Consider the following 18,309-nt stretch of genomic DNA (forward strand, 5'->3'; position numbering starts at 1 on the left):
GCCGCCTCCCGGGCTCGGCGCTGCTTGGAGGGGACGGAGGCCGGCGCGGAGGGCCCGGCCGTGCCTGGTGCGGGGAGTGGGTAGCGACGTCCCTGCGAGCGGAGGGGAAGGTGAATGGGACCGGGGGCTGGTGGGGGAGAGCTGGGCGCTGGGGAGCGGGGCCGTGGGCGGCTGGCGGGGGGAGGGGGCGCTTGGGCCCCGAGCGGTGCCACGTGGGTGAGTGCGTGAGTGTCGGGGTGAGGGGCCGCTGCCCGTCCGACCGCATTCTCTTTGCTTGGCGTTTCTTCCAGACGCGTGTCTGCCTCTTCGCTGTTCCCACGTGCCGCCCCCATGGCAGCGATCTACTCCGGGATTTACCTGAAGCTGAAAAGCGCCAAGACTTCTTGGGAGGACAAACTCAAACTAGCTCGGTTCGCGTGGATTTCTCACCAGTGCGTCCTGCCTAATAAGGAGCAAGTGAGTGCTTTTTAGTGGTGAACAGTGATGAAAGATGAAAATACCGATGGCGGATTGCTGCTGTGGATGAATCAATTCTTAAAATCCAGACCTAGCTTTTAGCTAGCGGATAGCACTGTAAATATAGCGCTGGTTTAGGATTGTGATCAGCTCTGATTTCTTTGTCGTTACATGAAATGTTTTTTAAAAACGTATTGCAGGTAGCTTTAGCACAAAGTCCTGCATTAGTGAAGTATGGAAGAAACTTTCTTGTAAAGAGGGTGGTGCCTGTGTTCTGTCTCTCAGAGTGATGAGAAATCATTGTCTTCAGGGCTGTCATTGCCATTGGTATTATGTCCAATACAGGACACTCCGAAGTCAGATGATTTTGGCCATAGTTAAAAACAAGAACTTCAGGGTGGGAGGACTGACTGTAGCCATGTGTGTGTTCTCTGGTGCTCAGAACTTGTGCATGAGCAAAGAGCACACAGTGGATTCATGGACTACTGCTTGGAAGGTGATTTGGTTTTCTCTTCATGAAACCCGCTGTGTGTCCTGTTTTGTTTTGACGCTGTTTCCTGAAGGTCTCTGCAGTGTTTCCCTGGGTTACGGGTGTCTTGTCCTATTCCTCCAGCCCTGGTAGTACTGTGGGGTCTAGGGTTTGCACATCTGAGATCTATGTTTTGGGTTCTTGTTATTTCAGTTACTTAGAATATTAAACTTAGCCATACACTATAACTTCGGTTTTGAAACAGTAATTAGTAGATTTCAGCCTTTTCCAGTTTGCACCTGTCTGAATTCCTGGGCCTGAATTTCTAGGTAGTGAATTTCAACACATGAGGAGAGGGATGTGAGTGGAATAGCAGCTGTCAGAAAGTGAAAACCAGCTGATTCTCTGAGCACTGATTTAAAAGACTGCATTTGCTAACCGGTATCAATTGTTAGAGTTAGAATGTTGTCAGACTTTAGATGTTCACTCCTGAAAGCTGTTTTGGGATGGTACATGAGAGCACAGCGCCAACATTAGGTAGAGTGTAAGCTCTTAGGAATTGAAATCTTCAGAGGCAGACTTCTCTGCTCACTCAGAGTCTGTTCTGCTTGGATGTAGCACAGTTCTCAAGGCACAAACACTGTAACTGTGAAGAGGTACTGCTTTTGTCCTGGTTTTGCTTGGGGGTTATTAAAGATTTATTAAATATTTCTTGTTTTCCCTTCTCTTAACAGGTTTTACTTGACTGGGTAAGCCATGCATTGGTTTCAAACTACAACAAGAAACTTGAACTGGAGGATGAAGTTGTTGAAAAACTCTGGGCATATCTTGACAATGTTATCCATAGTAAAAGACTACAGGATCTCTTAAAGAGTGGGAAGACTATTGGTCTCAGTTTTTCAATTGCACAGGTAACTATAACTGTGGATATCTCATAAAATTCTGGCTAGCAATATGTATCTTTTACAGTACTTGACTCTTTCTCACAGTGTCAGATGTTAGATGAAATATGTATTAATCTGATAGCTTGCAGGACCTATACTGAAAGTTTCTATATTTCAGTCCTGCAGTACAGTTTGTATTTGTGCAGCACAAAGGTTAAAAATGGCAGAATTAGTGAATGGCTGCAAAGGCAGTGAAAATGACTTGGAAAATGACCCTTGTAGTTTTGATCAGATTGAAGGGAAGCAAGAAAAGATTGTCTTTACATGCAGAATTGAACCGTGAAGTATGGAGAATCGGTTGGATGAAATCTGTGCTTCAGAGACTTTATGCAGAAAGTGTGCCAAATTTAAACATGGTCTGGGTATGAAAACCTGTCTGGATAAAGATTAGGTCAGAGGTACAGGACAGGGTACTCTGAACACCAAGGACAGAGGTGGTAGAGGGTCCAGTGGAAAGAATTTAAGGGTCTGTTTTAGTCCAACAGTGTTCCAGCTGAGGAGATGAACCATCCACAATAAGTTGTAAGGAGACAGGTGATGTTTTAGCAAAATAGAGGCAGATTTGTAATTGTTACTGAATTTGTTTGCAGACGTTATCTAAAGGTGAGAAAAGGGAGCAAGTGAAAAGTGGATCAAAGGGAAAAACAGGGAAATCCACAAAAAGTTTGAGAAAAGGAAAAGAAATGCAATATTTTTTCTCTAGAAATGTGTATCCCTCAAAGAGAAAAGAGAACAGTCCTTCACATTCCAGATATCAGCACCAGAAACTGTCTTATTTTCAAATATAAAGATGACATTGAGTCATGGACATTCTTACTAAATAAGCTCTCTGTATCAGAGCAGGGATGTGTATTGTGTGTGGGTTTGTTGTTGTTTGGAGCATGATTTTGAGGACCATTCAAGAAGGGAAGAAGTCTACCCCTACTCCGTTTCTGCAGGATGAACTATTAGGATCAAGTATGGATAGTCTTATGCCGTTGCCAGTAGCGCACGAGGGCTTCCTCACTCATCTGGTGCTGCAAACAAATGCAAGGACAGTGGAGCTTCTAGTTTGACACCTATGATGTGAGAGGCCCAGCAGCTGTTGGCATGTCCCCCTTGCTTGCAGCCACAGCTCACAGAAGGTGGTGTTGGTTCATTATGATGGGCTTTATCTTTGTATGCTAAATTGACTGGTTTTTGGGGTTTGTTTTTGTTCTTTTTTCCCCATCTTCAGGTCATAAACAAAAGGTTACTGGAGGCCTGTTCTGAAAAAACACAAAACATTGGCACAGTGCTGAGCTGCTCCAGTGGCATCCTTTCTACTCCTTCCCTGTCCATCATTTACACAGCAAAGTGTGAGCTTTTGGTTGATCTCCTCAGCAAGCTGTCCAAGCTGGCATGTCAGCAGCTGGCTTCTGATGATGCTGTGGGCTCCCAATTGTTCAGCGTCCTCCAACTTACCTTTGCTCAGTACCTCCTGATCCAGAGGCAGCAAACCAACCCAAACCGTGTGTTTGGGCAAGTGACAAGTCACTTGCTCCAGCCATGTTTGCTGCTGAGGCACTTGTTGACTGTGAGGAGCTGGACACAAGCAGATGATAACCATGTGCGTCAGCACCTGAGCCGGGACATACGAAACCAAATAGAAACTTTGCTGCAGGCTGGGTTATTTCAGCCTGAGCTTTTCTCATCCTACAAAGAAGAGCTGCTTCCAGAACAGGAACCCCAGGAGAAGAAGAAAGGAGCTTTGAAAACTCTTTTGCTACCAGTCAACACAGTGCAGACCAAGCTGGGCAGTGACTTGTGTGAATCTGCCCTCCATGGGGCGGTTGTGGCTGGTTCGGTGTCCCTGCTATATAAGCTCTTTCTGGACTCATACTGTAAGGCAGAAAACCACCTCGTGTGTTTCCACATGCTTAGCAGGCTTTTTGGCTGTCTCAGGCTCTCTGACCTACAACAGGGAGGGAGGAGGGATACGCTCTCCCCTGTGGACTGGAGCACAGAGCTGCTTGCTTTGGAACAGCTTCTGAACTTGGTGCTCAGCAATGATATCTATAATGTCGCCAGTGACCGCATCCGGCACAAGGAGGTGCAGTTTGGGTTTTACCGGAAGCTAGCACAGATGCTGCTTACACACTCCCAAGCTTCCATCCCTGCTTGGTTCAGGTGTCTCAAACTCTTGATGTCATTAAACCACCTTATAGTAGAGCCAGACCTGGACGACTTGGTGTCGTCTTCTTGGATTGATGCCGAGGCCTCTGAGCCGCGTACGAAGAAGGCACAGGAGACTCTCATCAACACCATATTCCAGACTTACTCCAAGCTGAGGCAGTTCCCACGGCTCTTTGAAGAGGTGCTGACAGTCATTTGCCGGCCAGCTGTTGATGAACTGAGGCCGCCCATCTTCTCTGCTGGCCTGACAGTAAAGCTTCGTGAGTGCCTCCTTGAACTGCCACCCAACCAGATTCTGGACATTCTGTGTCTCTTTGTGGAGAAATGCCAGACCCTTATCATTCCAGCTGTTGAAGGGTCAGTTGACATGGCCTTGAAGCTGATGTCAGTGTGCTCGGTGCTGCATGCTTTTCTGTTCAACATGAGGAGCCTGGATGATGTCACTCCTTCCCCTGTGGTGCTTCGCACTCAGCGTTTGATGGCAAACATACAGAGGGGAGTAACTCAGCCACTGATGGAGCTGCTGCAGGCTCCTAAGAGAGAGGAAGAAAAGTCAGAGCTTTGGCTAAGAAAGGCCAGTGACGCTGCTCTCCTCCTTGTTTACACTTGGGTTCAGGTAGACACTCTGTTTGGTTTTAGCTGCAGTAAATATGTGTCTCCAACAGCTGAAGTTGCTGTTTCTGAACCTGCTGCAAGGCTCTGGGGCATTTCAGCTTTCCTGCCTGGTGTGAAGGAGCAGTGTTGGGGGAGAGTTATGGAACTTGCAAATAGTTTTGCCTCCACTAGTAAATACTGCTTAGAACTGCTTGCACTTCAGAAAATGAAGATGATATTAATGCAGACTGAAGCTGACCTACAGGCCTTGCAGCATGCTGCAGCTTTCATCCTGGAGTCTGGAAGATCCACCATGAGCAGAGGAGAATCTGAACCGTGGGACGGAGATATCAGCGCGATAACTGAGTTTAGCTACCCCACAGCACACTGGCACCTCGTCATGTCCAACCTGACCATCCTGTTGCCGTATATTTCCTTAAAAGATGTAGAGTACATTGCAAATGTGCTTCTAGAGACGTTGATGTTGGCCAAAGCCCAGGAAACTGCCACAGACCAGGAGCCTTCCATCAGCATTGGAAAGATATCCCTTGGTTTGATCCACAGCTCTCTTCTACCAGAAATGAAGGTCCTGCACTGTGCTTTTCTGACCCATCTTATTCATCAGTTTGCTGTGGTGCTGCCCTCTGCTACCAGGGATTCAGTAGATCTGCCACTTCAGCAGCTGTCTGTGAGTAATATTCCTTGGCATGAAGAAATTATGGCTCCTTGCAAAACTGTTGACCCCTTGGAAGTGCCATCAGAAAACAAACTGCAGAAGGATGAGCTGAGCTTGTCATGGAAAACACTGGAGAAAGTTGCCCAATGTATAGTATTGTTAGCAAAAAATGGCTGCCCTGTCATCCTGAAAGAACGTCAGCTACAAAGATGCCTGGGTTTGCTAGAAATTGTTTCTCTTCTGAAATTAGACAGTTTCCTTCCTTCTGACTGTACTCGGTGTTTCCTGGTGCTGCTGTCCCTGCTAGTTAATACCAGGGCTAGTGTCTCTTGCAGCAGGTTGTTACTGCTGAAGTTTTTAAGTACTTGCCTCCACCTCTTGAGGTGCCTGCAAGCTGGCAGGAATGCCAACTCTGTTTTTAAGGTGTTACATGCCAGCGATGTTCTTGAGGCTGTCATGACCTCCCAGCTTACAGCTAGCAAGTTCTTCACTGATGTCTTGACTGATGTTCCTGTTTGGGCACAGTATGTCCAGGAAGTCCAAGAGTTTTTGGACAACTTTCTTCAGATGATTATTGAAAGAAGACAGAGTGTGAAGCTCAACTTGGAAAAGTTCATGTCTTTCCTGGTGAGCTGCAGGCCAGACACAGGTGCAGCCAAAAGCAAAGACTGGAAAAACTGGAATCCTGCAGCTGAGCAGTTACTGCTTACAGCATTCACCACACTCTGTCATGTCGTCACACTGCACCTCCAGCAGCTGCCAGAAAAGAAGCTGCATTCTGCGGATGTGATGTCTGCTCGGTTGGAACCAGTAGTTCTGCAGATGGTCAGAACTGTTGAACACGGTCTTCAGAGTAACACCCCAAACCAGCTTTTGCCTGTAGCATTCATACCATCTGTCACTACTCTCCTCAAAGCAGATCTGAGCCATCCTGTCAAGAAGGACTGGCAGAAGGAGCCCAGTGGGTTTTTGGAGTGGCCCCGTATTAAGCTGTACCAAGAGTTTTACTCTCAGATACTGAAAGAGCTGCCCTGTGCAGGGAATAATCTGCAGTTCCTTCAGCCTGCTTTGCAGTTCCTGACCGTCTTCTGCTCCGTGCCAGAGCTGTATCCTGGAAAAGAAACTGCAGTCATGGTTGTTTTTGCTATAAGAAAGCTTCTCTCTGGTATGAAAACTCTTTCTCCACCTCCTGTGCTAATTCTGTTAGTTAAAAGCCGTTTAGCAAAGCATACAGCTTCTTTAAAAGTCTGTATCTGTTTACTTGTGTTAAAACAGCAGGCTTTTTTAAATGTGTAACAGGAAAATTTTCAAGGAGGCAATATTGTGGTACCTGGACCACAGCCACCATCTAATTTGGTGGTGATCTTCTGATGGATGTTAACATCTTAATAAGTTAAGGTCCTGAGTTACTCATCCCTGGTAGAACATTTTGAAAGTAATTGGAACATGGTAATACTTCTGGATGTAGGGCTGAAGTGCAGTGTCCTGCTTGTGTAATTGGTATAGTAGGCACCACTGAGGCAGCTGATTTGCTCCAGGTCAGATCTTACAGTAAAGTACTCATCTGCTTTTGTATCTGGTAGGTGAGTTTATAGAACAGTGGAAGTTACCTCACTGTTAAGGATGCTGAACACTATGTGTTAATTCTGATAAATTCTGTGGGATATTGGCAGGTTGGTTCCTTTATCCTCATCAAATAAAGAGCCAGGGCTGGAGACTACATGAAAAACCTGCTGCCAGCTGTGGGACCTAATGGCTCCTTTATGTTGCCTCATTCAGAAAGAGAGAAGAACACAGCACAGGTGTAACTGTTCTCTTTGACTTCTTCAAACTGTTGGAATTTGTCAAACTTACTGCTGGTGTGCTCTAGTTCAGTGGTCTCCAACCATTTTTGATTGCACATACCTATCATTAAAAAAAACCTAAAAAATTGAACATGCAGCCTGAACTCCACTATGTACATTACAAAGCATACATACAGAAAATGTTTAAAAAGCATGAGATAAAGATGAAATAAACACTATTTAAAATATTTTTTTATATTTGTTAAAGATATTTTACTTGTAATTCCCACACCCCAATGAATTGTCTTGTGCACACCCTGTGGTGTTCACACCCTACTTTGGGGACTACTGCTCAAGTGAACTACAGTCGTGATCTCAGTGTTTGTACTGCCATTAAATAGTCATAAAAAAAGCTTTATGCTTTTGTGATTTGTGATGGATCTCTGGCCACCATTTGTAGAAAAGACCTGTGGCTTGTTTAGCCTGCTCCCTTGGCTTGTGCAGCTGCTTTTGTGTAGTCGTTCTGTGTTATTGAAGACTTTATTGGTATGATGACTGCTCTGTGAACCTGAGAGTAGGATATACTTGAGATCATCAAGTCATTGTACTGGTGTGGAGAGAGTTAAGCAAAGTATTGAGCTCTTTATGTATAAGAGTGTTAAAAAGAGTTATTTTATTTTTTGTTTGCCGTGTTCTTACCTGTGGAAGTCCTTGTCTGGGCAGTTGATTGCTTTTGTCTCTTGAATATGCAGGTCCTGCAATTACAACCCAGGTGATCCAAAGTATGGAGATGGAGCTGACAGAGGTGCTTGTCCAGGTGCTGGGAAACTGCTCTGCTGAGGAGTTTTATGCCATAATGAGGCTGGTGCTGCAGGGACTGGAAGTGAGGAATATTTGGCAACAGAAGGCTAAAGTAAGACATGATTTTAATATATTGTCAACTTCCTTGTACATGCTGCTGTATCTTGAAAAAAGGTTGTTGGCTGAATGACATTTGTTAAACATTTTTTTCTTCGTCTCGGTTTTGGAGACAAAACTTTGGGAGGAAACACTCTGGAATGAGTGTCTCCTCCGAAGGGAAAAGGGCCTCCCCTTTTCCTCCACCAATAAGACAAGTGGGTCACAGTGAGAGTGGAAAAAAACCCCCCAAACTGTTTATTAACACACAAACAAAACAGGGTAGAACAGGATAAAAAACCCCCTCAAAATACAACAAATTCCTGGAGAGGGAACAGACACGTGGGCTAGGACCAGCCGGGGCCACCTCGCAGGCTCCCTGGACTGGCAAGGAGGGAAGGGAGGCAGTGAGGCAAGGGGAAGGAAACGGAAAAAAAGAACAAGAAAAAAACCCAACAGAGCCTTTTCCCAGCTAGCTGGAGCACAACAGAAACCCAAAGAGCAGCACAGCACTCCCAGTGCACTCCCTGCCGAGCCCCTGAGCCGCTGGGCCCCCGTTAAACTGCCCCACACTCGGTGCTGTGGCCCCGGCCCCGGGTCCATCCTAAAGGCCCAGCGTCCTTGGGCATCGAGCGGGCGGGTAAGGAATAAAGCGGCTTCAAAACATCACCCCAGGACGTTCTTCCTGCTTTATGTTCAGTGATCAGGTCAAATTAGTTTACATGTATAAGGGCTTGGTGACTGCTGTGTTCTGTATATAGATTGAGAGATGGAAAGATCATAGAAACCTACTCAAAAAACTTTTCTGTTCAGCTTAAGGACTCAGCAGTCTGGATTCCATGTATTGTCAACAGAAATCAGACAGCTGTGGTGTTTCAGGCCATGCTGAAAGCTCTTTCCTACTTGCTGCTCAGAGCTCTTGCACAACAGACACCAGCAGTCAGTGTTTGTCTGTGGCTCTTTTTTACAAGGAAAAGGCACTTTTAGAAATGCTAGCATTTTTAAGTAAAACCAAAACTCTACATTTTGATTCTTGTTGCTCTAAAGACTACTCAGCAATAACCAGATACCACTCAGGATCTTTTTAAATTCTGTGCCTTTCTTCAGAGCAGCTTAAGCACCAGTGATGATGTATGGAACACTTTTGGCAAAAAAAGTCAGCTGTATGCTCCTTAGAAAGCCCAGTGACTTGAGAATGACACTTGGATTAAACTTGTGGGGTTATCCAGCCCTGTCTTGTTTGTCAGAAAGAGATGTGGATGTGCTGCATCAATTCTTGATGCATCTCTTTGAAAGTGTGTCTGGAATTCCTGAACTGCACAGATAATTCCTGCTACCTGAATGTAGCTTGCAATATGCTTCTTTTATTAGTCTGTATAAACAACTAGCAAGTAAAAAAAACACTGCTGCCAAAACCAGCATTCTTAATTTACAGTGTACTGTATTGCCTCTGCTTCCCTCTGTTATCTAGTGGCAGTTGTATGAGAAGGCTTTCCTTTCTTAAAAGTCGTGTAAGCCTTTTTGTACAGTAAGTTGATTGTGAAACAAATGTGGCGTGAAGTACATTTGGGTCAGTGCTGCTCAGTGTATTGAATTCTGTTGAGCTGCCACTTACTTCACAATTTCCAAAGAGAGGTATTGGTGGGAGGCCTTTCATGTGTCAAGGCTCTGGTAATGCTCAAAAGTGCCACTGGCCTTGAAAGAGCTCTTCTGTGCTTGAAAGGAGCCAGTGTGCCTTGTACCCCTGACTGATGATCCGTCTGCTTTCTGCAGGAAGTATTGTCAGCTGTTACGCTAACCAAATTGTTGCTCAGCTGCCCATTAAGTGGAGACAAAGAGAAAGCTTTCTGGTTTGCCAGCCCTCAGATAATCACAGCTTTAGCTGTAAGTATCTCTTTATTGTAACTTCATTACCTACCCCTCCTATTTGTTGGAGTCTCTAGTGGTTACATTTAAGGTGCACAGAGGCACACAGAAACCAAAACTAAACAAATCAATGCCAGATTCATCTGAATGTTTTTGTCTAGACTCTTTTTCTCCTCCTTCCTCAAGTAAATCTCCTCCTGTGAGTGCAGTGTGCAGATCATCCATTTCTTATACACAGTAATTTTATGGAACTACACCATGTAATATGGAGCTTGGGAGAAACTTGTTACACTACAGAGTAGAGAGTCTGTCTCCTGTCCTTCCTTCTGTCTAAAGGAAAAGGTAACTGTCAGCCATGGGTTGCAGCAGAAGCCAACAGCAACAAAACAAAAAGAAAAAAATTCTTATATAAAAAAGTAATTATATAAATTTACTGAATTATGGAAGGGAACCTTAACTGAAACTAATCAAACCCAAGTTTCCTGTCCTTCATTTGTACAGCACATAAACCTAGTAGGTTTGTCTTCTCTTGGGATGATATCTCTAGGCAAGAATTTATCAGAGATTGGCTCTGTAATGCCTGGGAGTCATAAGCTTGCAGTTTCTGCCCTTTTTGATAGGTCTGCAGGCTTGTAAAGGAGTGAACTGCATCATTGCATTCGTGTGAAGAGGTGCAAAGAGGTGCTGGTTTCCAAGGGGCCTGGGAATAGTTGCTGTTCCAGTTACGCTCACAGCAGTGTTTGTTTGAAATGCCTCATATGCATCCTCACCCGGGGCACAATTGCATGAAAATGGCTCAGGTGCAGGAGTCTCCCTGCCAGTCCAGCTAGCACAGGTCTAGTTTCATTTTTTGTTTCCAGTTGGAGCATTAGGGTTCTCTGGTGTTCCAACACTAATGATAGGTGGCTAATGCATTTCTCCATGTCTGTTTCCTGTCTTGTAGCTGCAAACCAAAGAGGCCTGTCAGGACCTGTCACTGATTTCCGTCATAGTTGTACCTATTCTAGAGACTGTAGCAGCTCTGCTAAGACAAGGAGAACGGGTTCTCGTGAATCCACATCATGTATCATTGGCATTCAGCATTCTCCTAACAGTCCCTCTGGATCATCTGAAGACAGAAGACTATCGTGGTGTCTTCCTGGGGGTCCATGAAGTGCTCTTCTCTATTGTGCAGTGTCATCCGAAGGTACATCTGGGAGGGGGTGGGAGGAGGGGAAAAAGGCAGAAAGAGCAAAACAGCAGTGATAAAATTTTTTTTAGTATGGTTTTGAAATATTTTGTCTTGTTAGTATGAAAGTGTGTTGTACTGCTTGTCATTTAAAAGGCTGGGAACCTCAAAATCACATAATTTCAGTTGCTCTCCTGCTTTGCTTGTGCCTGCACTGTTGTTCTCTAACAGTGGATTGCTTATGAACATCTGATGCTAGGTTAGGAAAAAACGTTTCCTTTTTCTGTGGTTGATCTCTAGAAACACAAATGGCTCAGGATGCAGAATGAAAAGATAGTTTCTACCCTCTCCACTCCCTTTACTATGTAATCTCAGATGTTTTTATTTTGTGTCTTTTTCAGGTGCTGTTGAAAGCAGCACCATCTTTTCTGAGCAGTTTCCATCGTCTGGTTGTTTCTGTCATGCATGAAGGACGTCAGAAAGGAGACAGAGGTACCATGTCTTTTCCACCTTTGCATTATATATATACACTGTAATTTTGTATACTCTAGAAGAGGAGATACTGAACAGGGCAAATTCCTCAAAACCTAGCTGTGACATTGAAACTGTCAGCCCTGTCTGTCCTTTATGTAAAACTGGGGATGAGCTTTGTGGTGTTGTGGGCTTAGGAAGATATCTGGGGCTCCTGTGGAGCTGCATGCAGGACAGCATTGCTTTTGGTGAATAAGTTAATCTTCACTAACTGGCTGGCAAGTAGACAGGAACCAGTAAGGCTTGCTGTGCTCAATTTCTGCTCTTCCTATCAACCCCTGTGTCTGGAAGCATGGTGGCTGCAAGCTCCAGTGATGCACGCTAATATGTGTGAGTTATAATCCCAAATCAATGCTACTAAATGGAATTTCTCGAGACTGGAATTGTGTTTACTGTGGAGCTGAGCTGTCACCATTCTATGCTAAATATAAAGCCAGAACTCTACATATCTGAAGCATCAGTTGGGATTAGATGATATATCTGTATGATCAAGGATTTGGAATAAGTGTAATTAAATATCCTAAGAGGAAGTGGGAAAAACATACTTCTTACTGGAAGTTACTAAAGAATTTACAGTGTCAAAGTAGACAAGTCAAAGATGTTCACACTGATTAAGATGGTCAGGACACAAATACCCTCTCATTAACAGTGGTGAGTTTTGAGACAAGTTGGCTTCATGGCCTGAAACTGATTGTATCCCAGCTTTCTGCCTGTGCCATGTTCAGACTTATCTCAGCTGCTATGGTGCCCACAGCTGTGGGCAAATCTAAGTGTATGTATTCATTGTAGAGGAATATATTAGCTGAGGCTCCATCATAGAGGGAAAGGTATGTTAAACTGGTGCCAGACTTGGAGAATTGTCTTGCTTCTGCAGTATGTTTCCCTAAGGCAAGGGTCACAGGAAGCTTACCAGGTACATGGCATCATCAAGTTGAAAATGATGCTGTTTATCTTTGCAGGATTGTTCTGGTTTTGTAACAGGTAACATGAAAATAATTTCTGGCTTCTCTGCTGTTTGTGCTAGCTCTCTTCATTCTCTGCCTACTGAGGTAATTCTCAGCTGATCTCACCAGTCTCACTTTAAATATCTCCAGTGATGTAGCTTTTGCTGCCATATTCCACATAATAGATCTCATCAGAAAGCTTTCTTACCATGTTGTTTCTAAGAAATGTCTTCTGATTTTCTCTAGGTAGGGAATACAATTTTCTTGTCTCCTTGTTCTCTCCTCCGCAGTGCTAGTTGGGACTTAATCACGGAAGGGACCATAACTGCTGCTTTGAGCACTTCAACATCTATAACAAACAATTTTTGCCTTGCAGTGCACATGAAATTGGAATCAGTATACTCTTACAAAATAGCCATTCTAAGAGATGTATTTTGTGTGTTGTACGGGGCCTCTAGCTGTGGCTTGATAAGAAAAGATGATAAAATGGGCAAGCTGTCCTTGGCCTCATGTAGTTCAAGCATCAAGACTGAGTGATTCATTGGGGTTTCTTTCCTAATGTTTTTAAGCCTCAAATGCCAGGCTGCATCTCACTTTGTGTTTTAGGCAACACGGATGAGTTTGAAATGATACTGAAATGTGCACACTTGGTGGAACGGATGTATACTCATATTGCTGCAGAAATGGAGGACTTCACTGTGTTTTCTGCTTTCATTGTGGCTCAGTATGTGACTGAATTGCAGAAGGTATGTTCTCATCTATCTTGAAAGTGCCATAGTACTGTGCTAGCTTTGGAGTTTCTGTTCCAAAGGCAACTCTGTTAAATTTTGTAAAATTTGTGAAGTTACAGAAGTTGTTATGCCTCATGGAGATACAGGTTTGATCCAGACTGTTATACTGAGCAAGAGTTTCTGAGAATGTTTCTTACCAAACTCCTGGAAAATTTTCTAAAGGCGTGGGCTGTGTCTTTTTTTTTCTAAGATGAAACAATGCAGTGCCCATGTACAGAACTGCTTTGCTTTCATGCCATGTTGGGTATTGCTTTTCTTCATAGAATCATAGAATGGTTTGGATTGAAAGGTTGAAAGATAACCTTTAAAGGTCATCTAGTCCAACTCCCCTACAATGATCAGGGACATCTTGAAATAAATCAGGTTGCTCACTGCCACATCCAATTTGGCCTTGAATGTTTCCAGGGATGAGGTATCCACCACCTCTCTGGGCAACCTGTTCCAGAGTTTTGCCACCATCATTGTTAAAAATGTCTTATACTATTTGTCTCCCAAATAGTTTTGTTGTCCAGGACTGGTAGTAGTTAAGGCCCTATCTGGCAAAGTAATGGTGGAAAATTCTGGAAAATATCTTTTAATATGGTCTAAATGATTAAGTGAATAGAAAAAATGTTACCAAGTCAAGAATTATTAGCTTTTCAGTAATTCTGTACCAAATCCTTCTGTACCAAAGGTACCATTCTGATCCTTACTGAGAGCAACTACTTCTGCTCTTATGGATGCCAGAGCCAGATCAGTATTTTCTGTCATCTGGAGGTAACTTCAGCTTGTCATTTTCTTCAGCCCAATATACTTAGATTTCACTAGGGTTTGAGTGCTGCTTGTGGCACAAGTACCTGCAAATTGATTATTTGTGGTTCTGGCCTGGGCATGGGCTGAAATACAGAAAGGAATTTTAGTCTTTGTTTTTAGGCCCTCTTACAAAAATAAAAATATCCTAACTGGTGCTATGTTCCTGAAGGATTGTGGTGTAACCAGTGTAACTAACCATGGAGGTTATTACAGAGGTTAAACTTTGCTGCCTTCTCTCATGACCTTTTTTCTGTCTTTTTTCTTTTTTTTTTTTTTTTTGGCCAGGGGGGTGGTAGAGCAAAACAATGGGAGATGTCAGATTTCCTGGTTAGTTGGTTATTGTTTACGTAGTGAACATGGTAGTTCGGCAGAGGGAAAATTGCTGTTAAGACAACTTCTGTTCCCTTTAACCACCTCTGAAATCTGTAATCTGGTCATCACTGAATGTAAGTCTGAAAGCCTGACTTGAATTGTCAAACGACCTTTTTGAGTTGAAAGGACACTTGTCTCTGTATTAGCAGGAGCACAAAGTCTCATGAGACTTCTAGGAAAGTTTTGTGCAAGATGTTCACTGGGAAATGGAAAATGATGGATGATAGCTGAAACCACAGATCAGTAATGTATGCATGGAACCTTTGGGTGTGGAAGGGGGAATTGGTGTAGTGTGCCACCAGACGCTGTGGCAAAGGAGTGTTTTCTGTCTGACAGAATAGATAGATCACAAGTAGGTGATGATTTATTTGCTCGTTAGACTGGTGGGAATTGATGGATATCAGAGGAAGGGGAGGCCTCAGCATGCCTGTCTTAAATGGAGCTTGAACACATCTTTCATGTTGCTCTGTGGAGGGAGAGAAAAACTCTTTTAACCATTCATCTCTTCCAAGTGGCTTTCTGTGTGTGATATGAAGACCCTGAGGGTCCATCAAAGATAACTGAGAAAAACATGTTGGTAGGTTTAACTCTTTACATGGGCATTTGCACACTTACTGAAACCCTTTTAAGGGTCTGCAAACTAGAGCTGATGAAAGCTACTGGCCTAAGTAGTTACTTACCCCTAAAGTGGTTGTGCAGCAGCTCCCTCAGTGCTTCCTCTTTATACCACAAATTATTTTGTATTAATCTAGAAAGATTCCTTGCTGGAGTGGGTGGCATCTCTTTCATACTGTTGACAGTGCTTTCTGCTTGTTGCCTATGAGCTGTTGCTTAATTCAGCAACAGTGAAATACCTCTTCACACAATTAATGTCTCACATCAAGAGCTCTATAGTGCTTGACAAATTGGTTATGCTAACTGTATAGACCATAAACCACTTACAAGTATAATTAACTGCCAGCCAGTAGTGGCAGCTGTTTAAATTTGGTTCTGCTTCCCATGGTGTTATTGGTGTTTATAGGAAACTGCAGAGCAAGAATGGACCAAATAAGGCATGGGTCCAGATGAATTTGTGGTGTGAGGGGTGCAGTTCCGTTAACTGCAGTTCTCAGGTAGCTACTTATCCCAAGTGGGCCATCTGGTCCATATTGTCAATAGCTGTGGGTTTTCCTGTCCTTGTTCTCTGCAGTCATTTCGCTGCCCTAGGAAGGGAGAGCCCAGCCCAGTGCATTCACTGGGAGCTGTGATGCTCAGCTGTTCTCCAACCATATTGCACAGTGTAGGGAGAAAAAACATCTGTTAGAAACAAACCAATTGATCAACTGACAGAGAAGGGGAAAATTACAACCTCTTGGACATGCAAACACTTCAGGGTCACAGATCTTAATGAAGGCTTATGTGCCTTAATGCCTGCTATATGTTTTTCCCTGCTATGTTAGTGGATCTAACAAAATATATTAGCTGTTCCACATGTAGGGCAGAAAGAGAGCAGGAGCCTGTCACAGTGGTGAGGAGTGCACTTCATTAGCAGAAAGTTTATTAGTTGCCTAAGGAAGAAAGAAGCCTGAATTTTAGTGACAGCTTTTGATGTAATTTTCATTAGGCGTGGAGTGCAGAGGCTGACATCTGGAGGCATAAGGCTAATTTTGGGATTCAGCAAAGATAAGACATGGTTCTGCAGCAAAAATGACGTGATGATGCCAGAGGCTAGCACTGTCTTGGGCAGTGAAGTACTTAGCAAGTGATTTGTGAGCACAGGACAAATTTCAATTAGCCTGGAGCAGCAGAGGACTCCAGAGGCAGCACTGCTGTTCCTGGTTGTAGTGGGGGTTCTGCTGGTTGTGGGGTTGAGCAGAGGTAATGTCAGGAGCAGGGCGCCGAGTCCTGAGTAATTTCTTGTATTCCGCCAACTTTCTGCCTGACTTCAGGCAAGGTACCTCATTCCTGGTGTTAAAACAAATTAAGGAAATATACATCTCCTGAGCTTTTTGAAGGCTTCTTTTATTAAGGCTTGCACATTGAAGTACTCAGGAAAAAATTGTTAGATAAATATCAAATTACGAAATGAGAAGTTATAATTGTATGACTACCCAATGTAAATGAGAGAGCAGCCTAAAGGAAGTGCTCATTTGTAACTGACTTACTAGTATACAGCCTATAGGAGACATACAGAATCTCCTGAAATGTGTAATCCAAGGCAAGTATTTTAGGGGTTTTTTAATTACAGTTGTTGTGCAGAGGAGTGTCCATGTGATTCCAGGATGATTAGTGTCTTTGCCACTGCAGCAATGTATATAGTACTCCTGTGGATTTTACTGTAAAGGCTGTGCTTGTTTTGCAAAACATGTTTGCAAAAATCAGGGAAATACTGCACAAGTCAAAATCTTGGATTTTATCTAATGGGCTGTTCCAGATGGTCTGATGCAAAGGATAACGTTGTCAGCATTTAATGTACACTGACTGTGGAAACGGTGTTTTCTTGCCTTTCTGTCTTCAAGTTTAAGGCAATTTTGTTCTTCTTGTAGGTGACTTTGCACCCAGCTGTGAAGACACATCTCACAGAAGGAGTATATCACATCCTTGACCTTTGCATTGAACGGGACATCAAGTTCTTGAATGCATCGCTCCCAGCAGGCGTGAGGGAGGTCTTTAAGGATCTGTATAATGATTACAACCACTACCACAAAGCAAAAAAGCAGGGGGAGGAAAAGTACACTGCATGAGGAATCCTGCCTGGTGCTGCATGATCAGTTATGAACTGATCTTGCAGCACTGAGAAGATGCTCAGTTGCTGTTTGGTTTGGGATGACCAGTAAGATCGAACCTGAGGAGGGTGCTAAACATGAATTGCATTTATCCCTATACAGCCAGCCTTCATAAGGGGGAAAAAGGGAGATGGGGAGGGAGGATGTGCTGTGCTGTTTGGTCTGGTCCTGTGTTGTGCCACAAATGACAGAACTTCTGTGCCTCTGCTGGCCCCTGGTGAACTCGCTGGGAGCCCTGGGGAGCTCACTGCAATTTGGCAGCAGATGTCAGGCTTCAGGCTTTGGCACATCATGGTGCTTTCCTGTGGAAGCAACAGTCTGGTCTAAAAGCCAGTGAGGGATATAACTCCTGCTTTTGCTTACATGGTAAGCAGAATTAAAGCAGTTAAAGTGCTTATTTTTGTACCCTGTTATTTTACATTTTGTAGCTGAAGAAATTTGTCAGTGTTACACAGCTGTACAGCAGGTTACTGTGCAAAACTGCAGAAATAACAGTAAAAAATTTGAAAGATTGTATCTCTTTGCTTGATTGGTTTTGCTGTCCAGTCCAGCCCTGGGCAACCTGATCTGACCTATTGAATTTCCTTCCCAACTGTATTATCCTCTGATCTCATGATAATCAAAAAGACTGACTACCTGGAGCTCTGGTCGATTTACTGTCATTAAGCAATTACACTTAGTCATCTGAGCTGTGATCACTCTCCATGTACAGTTTTAGCTTGTGACAAATGTTAATTACCACTGTTACTATCTGAGACCCTTTTTGGTCTAAGCTCAGCCTTGTTGCTTTGCATTCACTCTAGGTTAAGAGTAAGGCCTAGGCTTCTTGCAGCTCAACTGACAGGAAGCTTTATCAAGTTTTATCAAGTATCTCCCTTTCATTAGCTAAATGACAGAAGTTTATTTTCTTGAAAATGATAGATACTAAAGATGTAAATTTTTATGTAAGTGGTAAAACAGTCTTCACACATACATGTAGGTAGTAGAAAGAACTCAATACTTTCATTTTATTATCTGCTTTAATCCATAGATAGGGGGTGGACAGAGGGAGGATGGAATGTGGCTTACCACTTTTCTGAGTCCATCTGCCTTGTAGCAAGGTCCAA

At 43.6% G+C, this 18,309-nt stretch overlaps 1 protein-coding gene across 1 annotated transcript; it reads left to right on the top strand.

The window, feature by feature from the left end:
• URB2 (URB2 ribosome biogenesis homolog) lies at positions 1-17,719 on the top strand. Its single transcript, XM_048298813.1, has 10 exons — positions 1-110; positions 291-456; positions 1,660-1,836; positions 3,086-6,458; positions 7,830-7,990; positions 9,748-9,858; positions 10,784-11,026; positions 11,410-11,500; positions 13,090-13,229; positions 16,964-17,719. Exons 2-10 carry the CDS (start codon positions 331-333, stop codon positions 17,159-17,161), a joined length of 4,620 nt encoding a protein of 1,539 aa, XP_048154770.1. The 5' UTR covers positions 1-110; positions 291-330; the 3' UTR covers positions 17,162-17,719.
• Positions 17,720-18,309: the final 590 nt, after the last annotated feature.

This window comes from Corvus hawaiiensis, chromosome 3 (assembly GCF_020740725.1).
Source record: "Corvus hawaiiensis isolate bCorHaw1 chromosome 3, bCorHaw1.pri.cur, whole genome shotgun sequence".
NCBI lineage: Eukaryota > Metazoa > Chordata > Aves > Passeriformes > Corvidae > Corvus > Corvus hawaiiensis.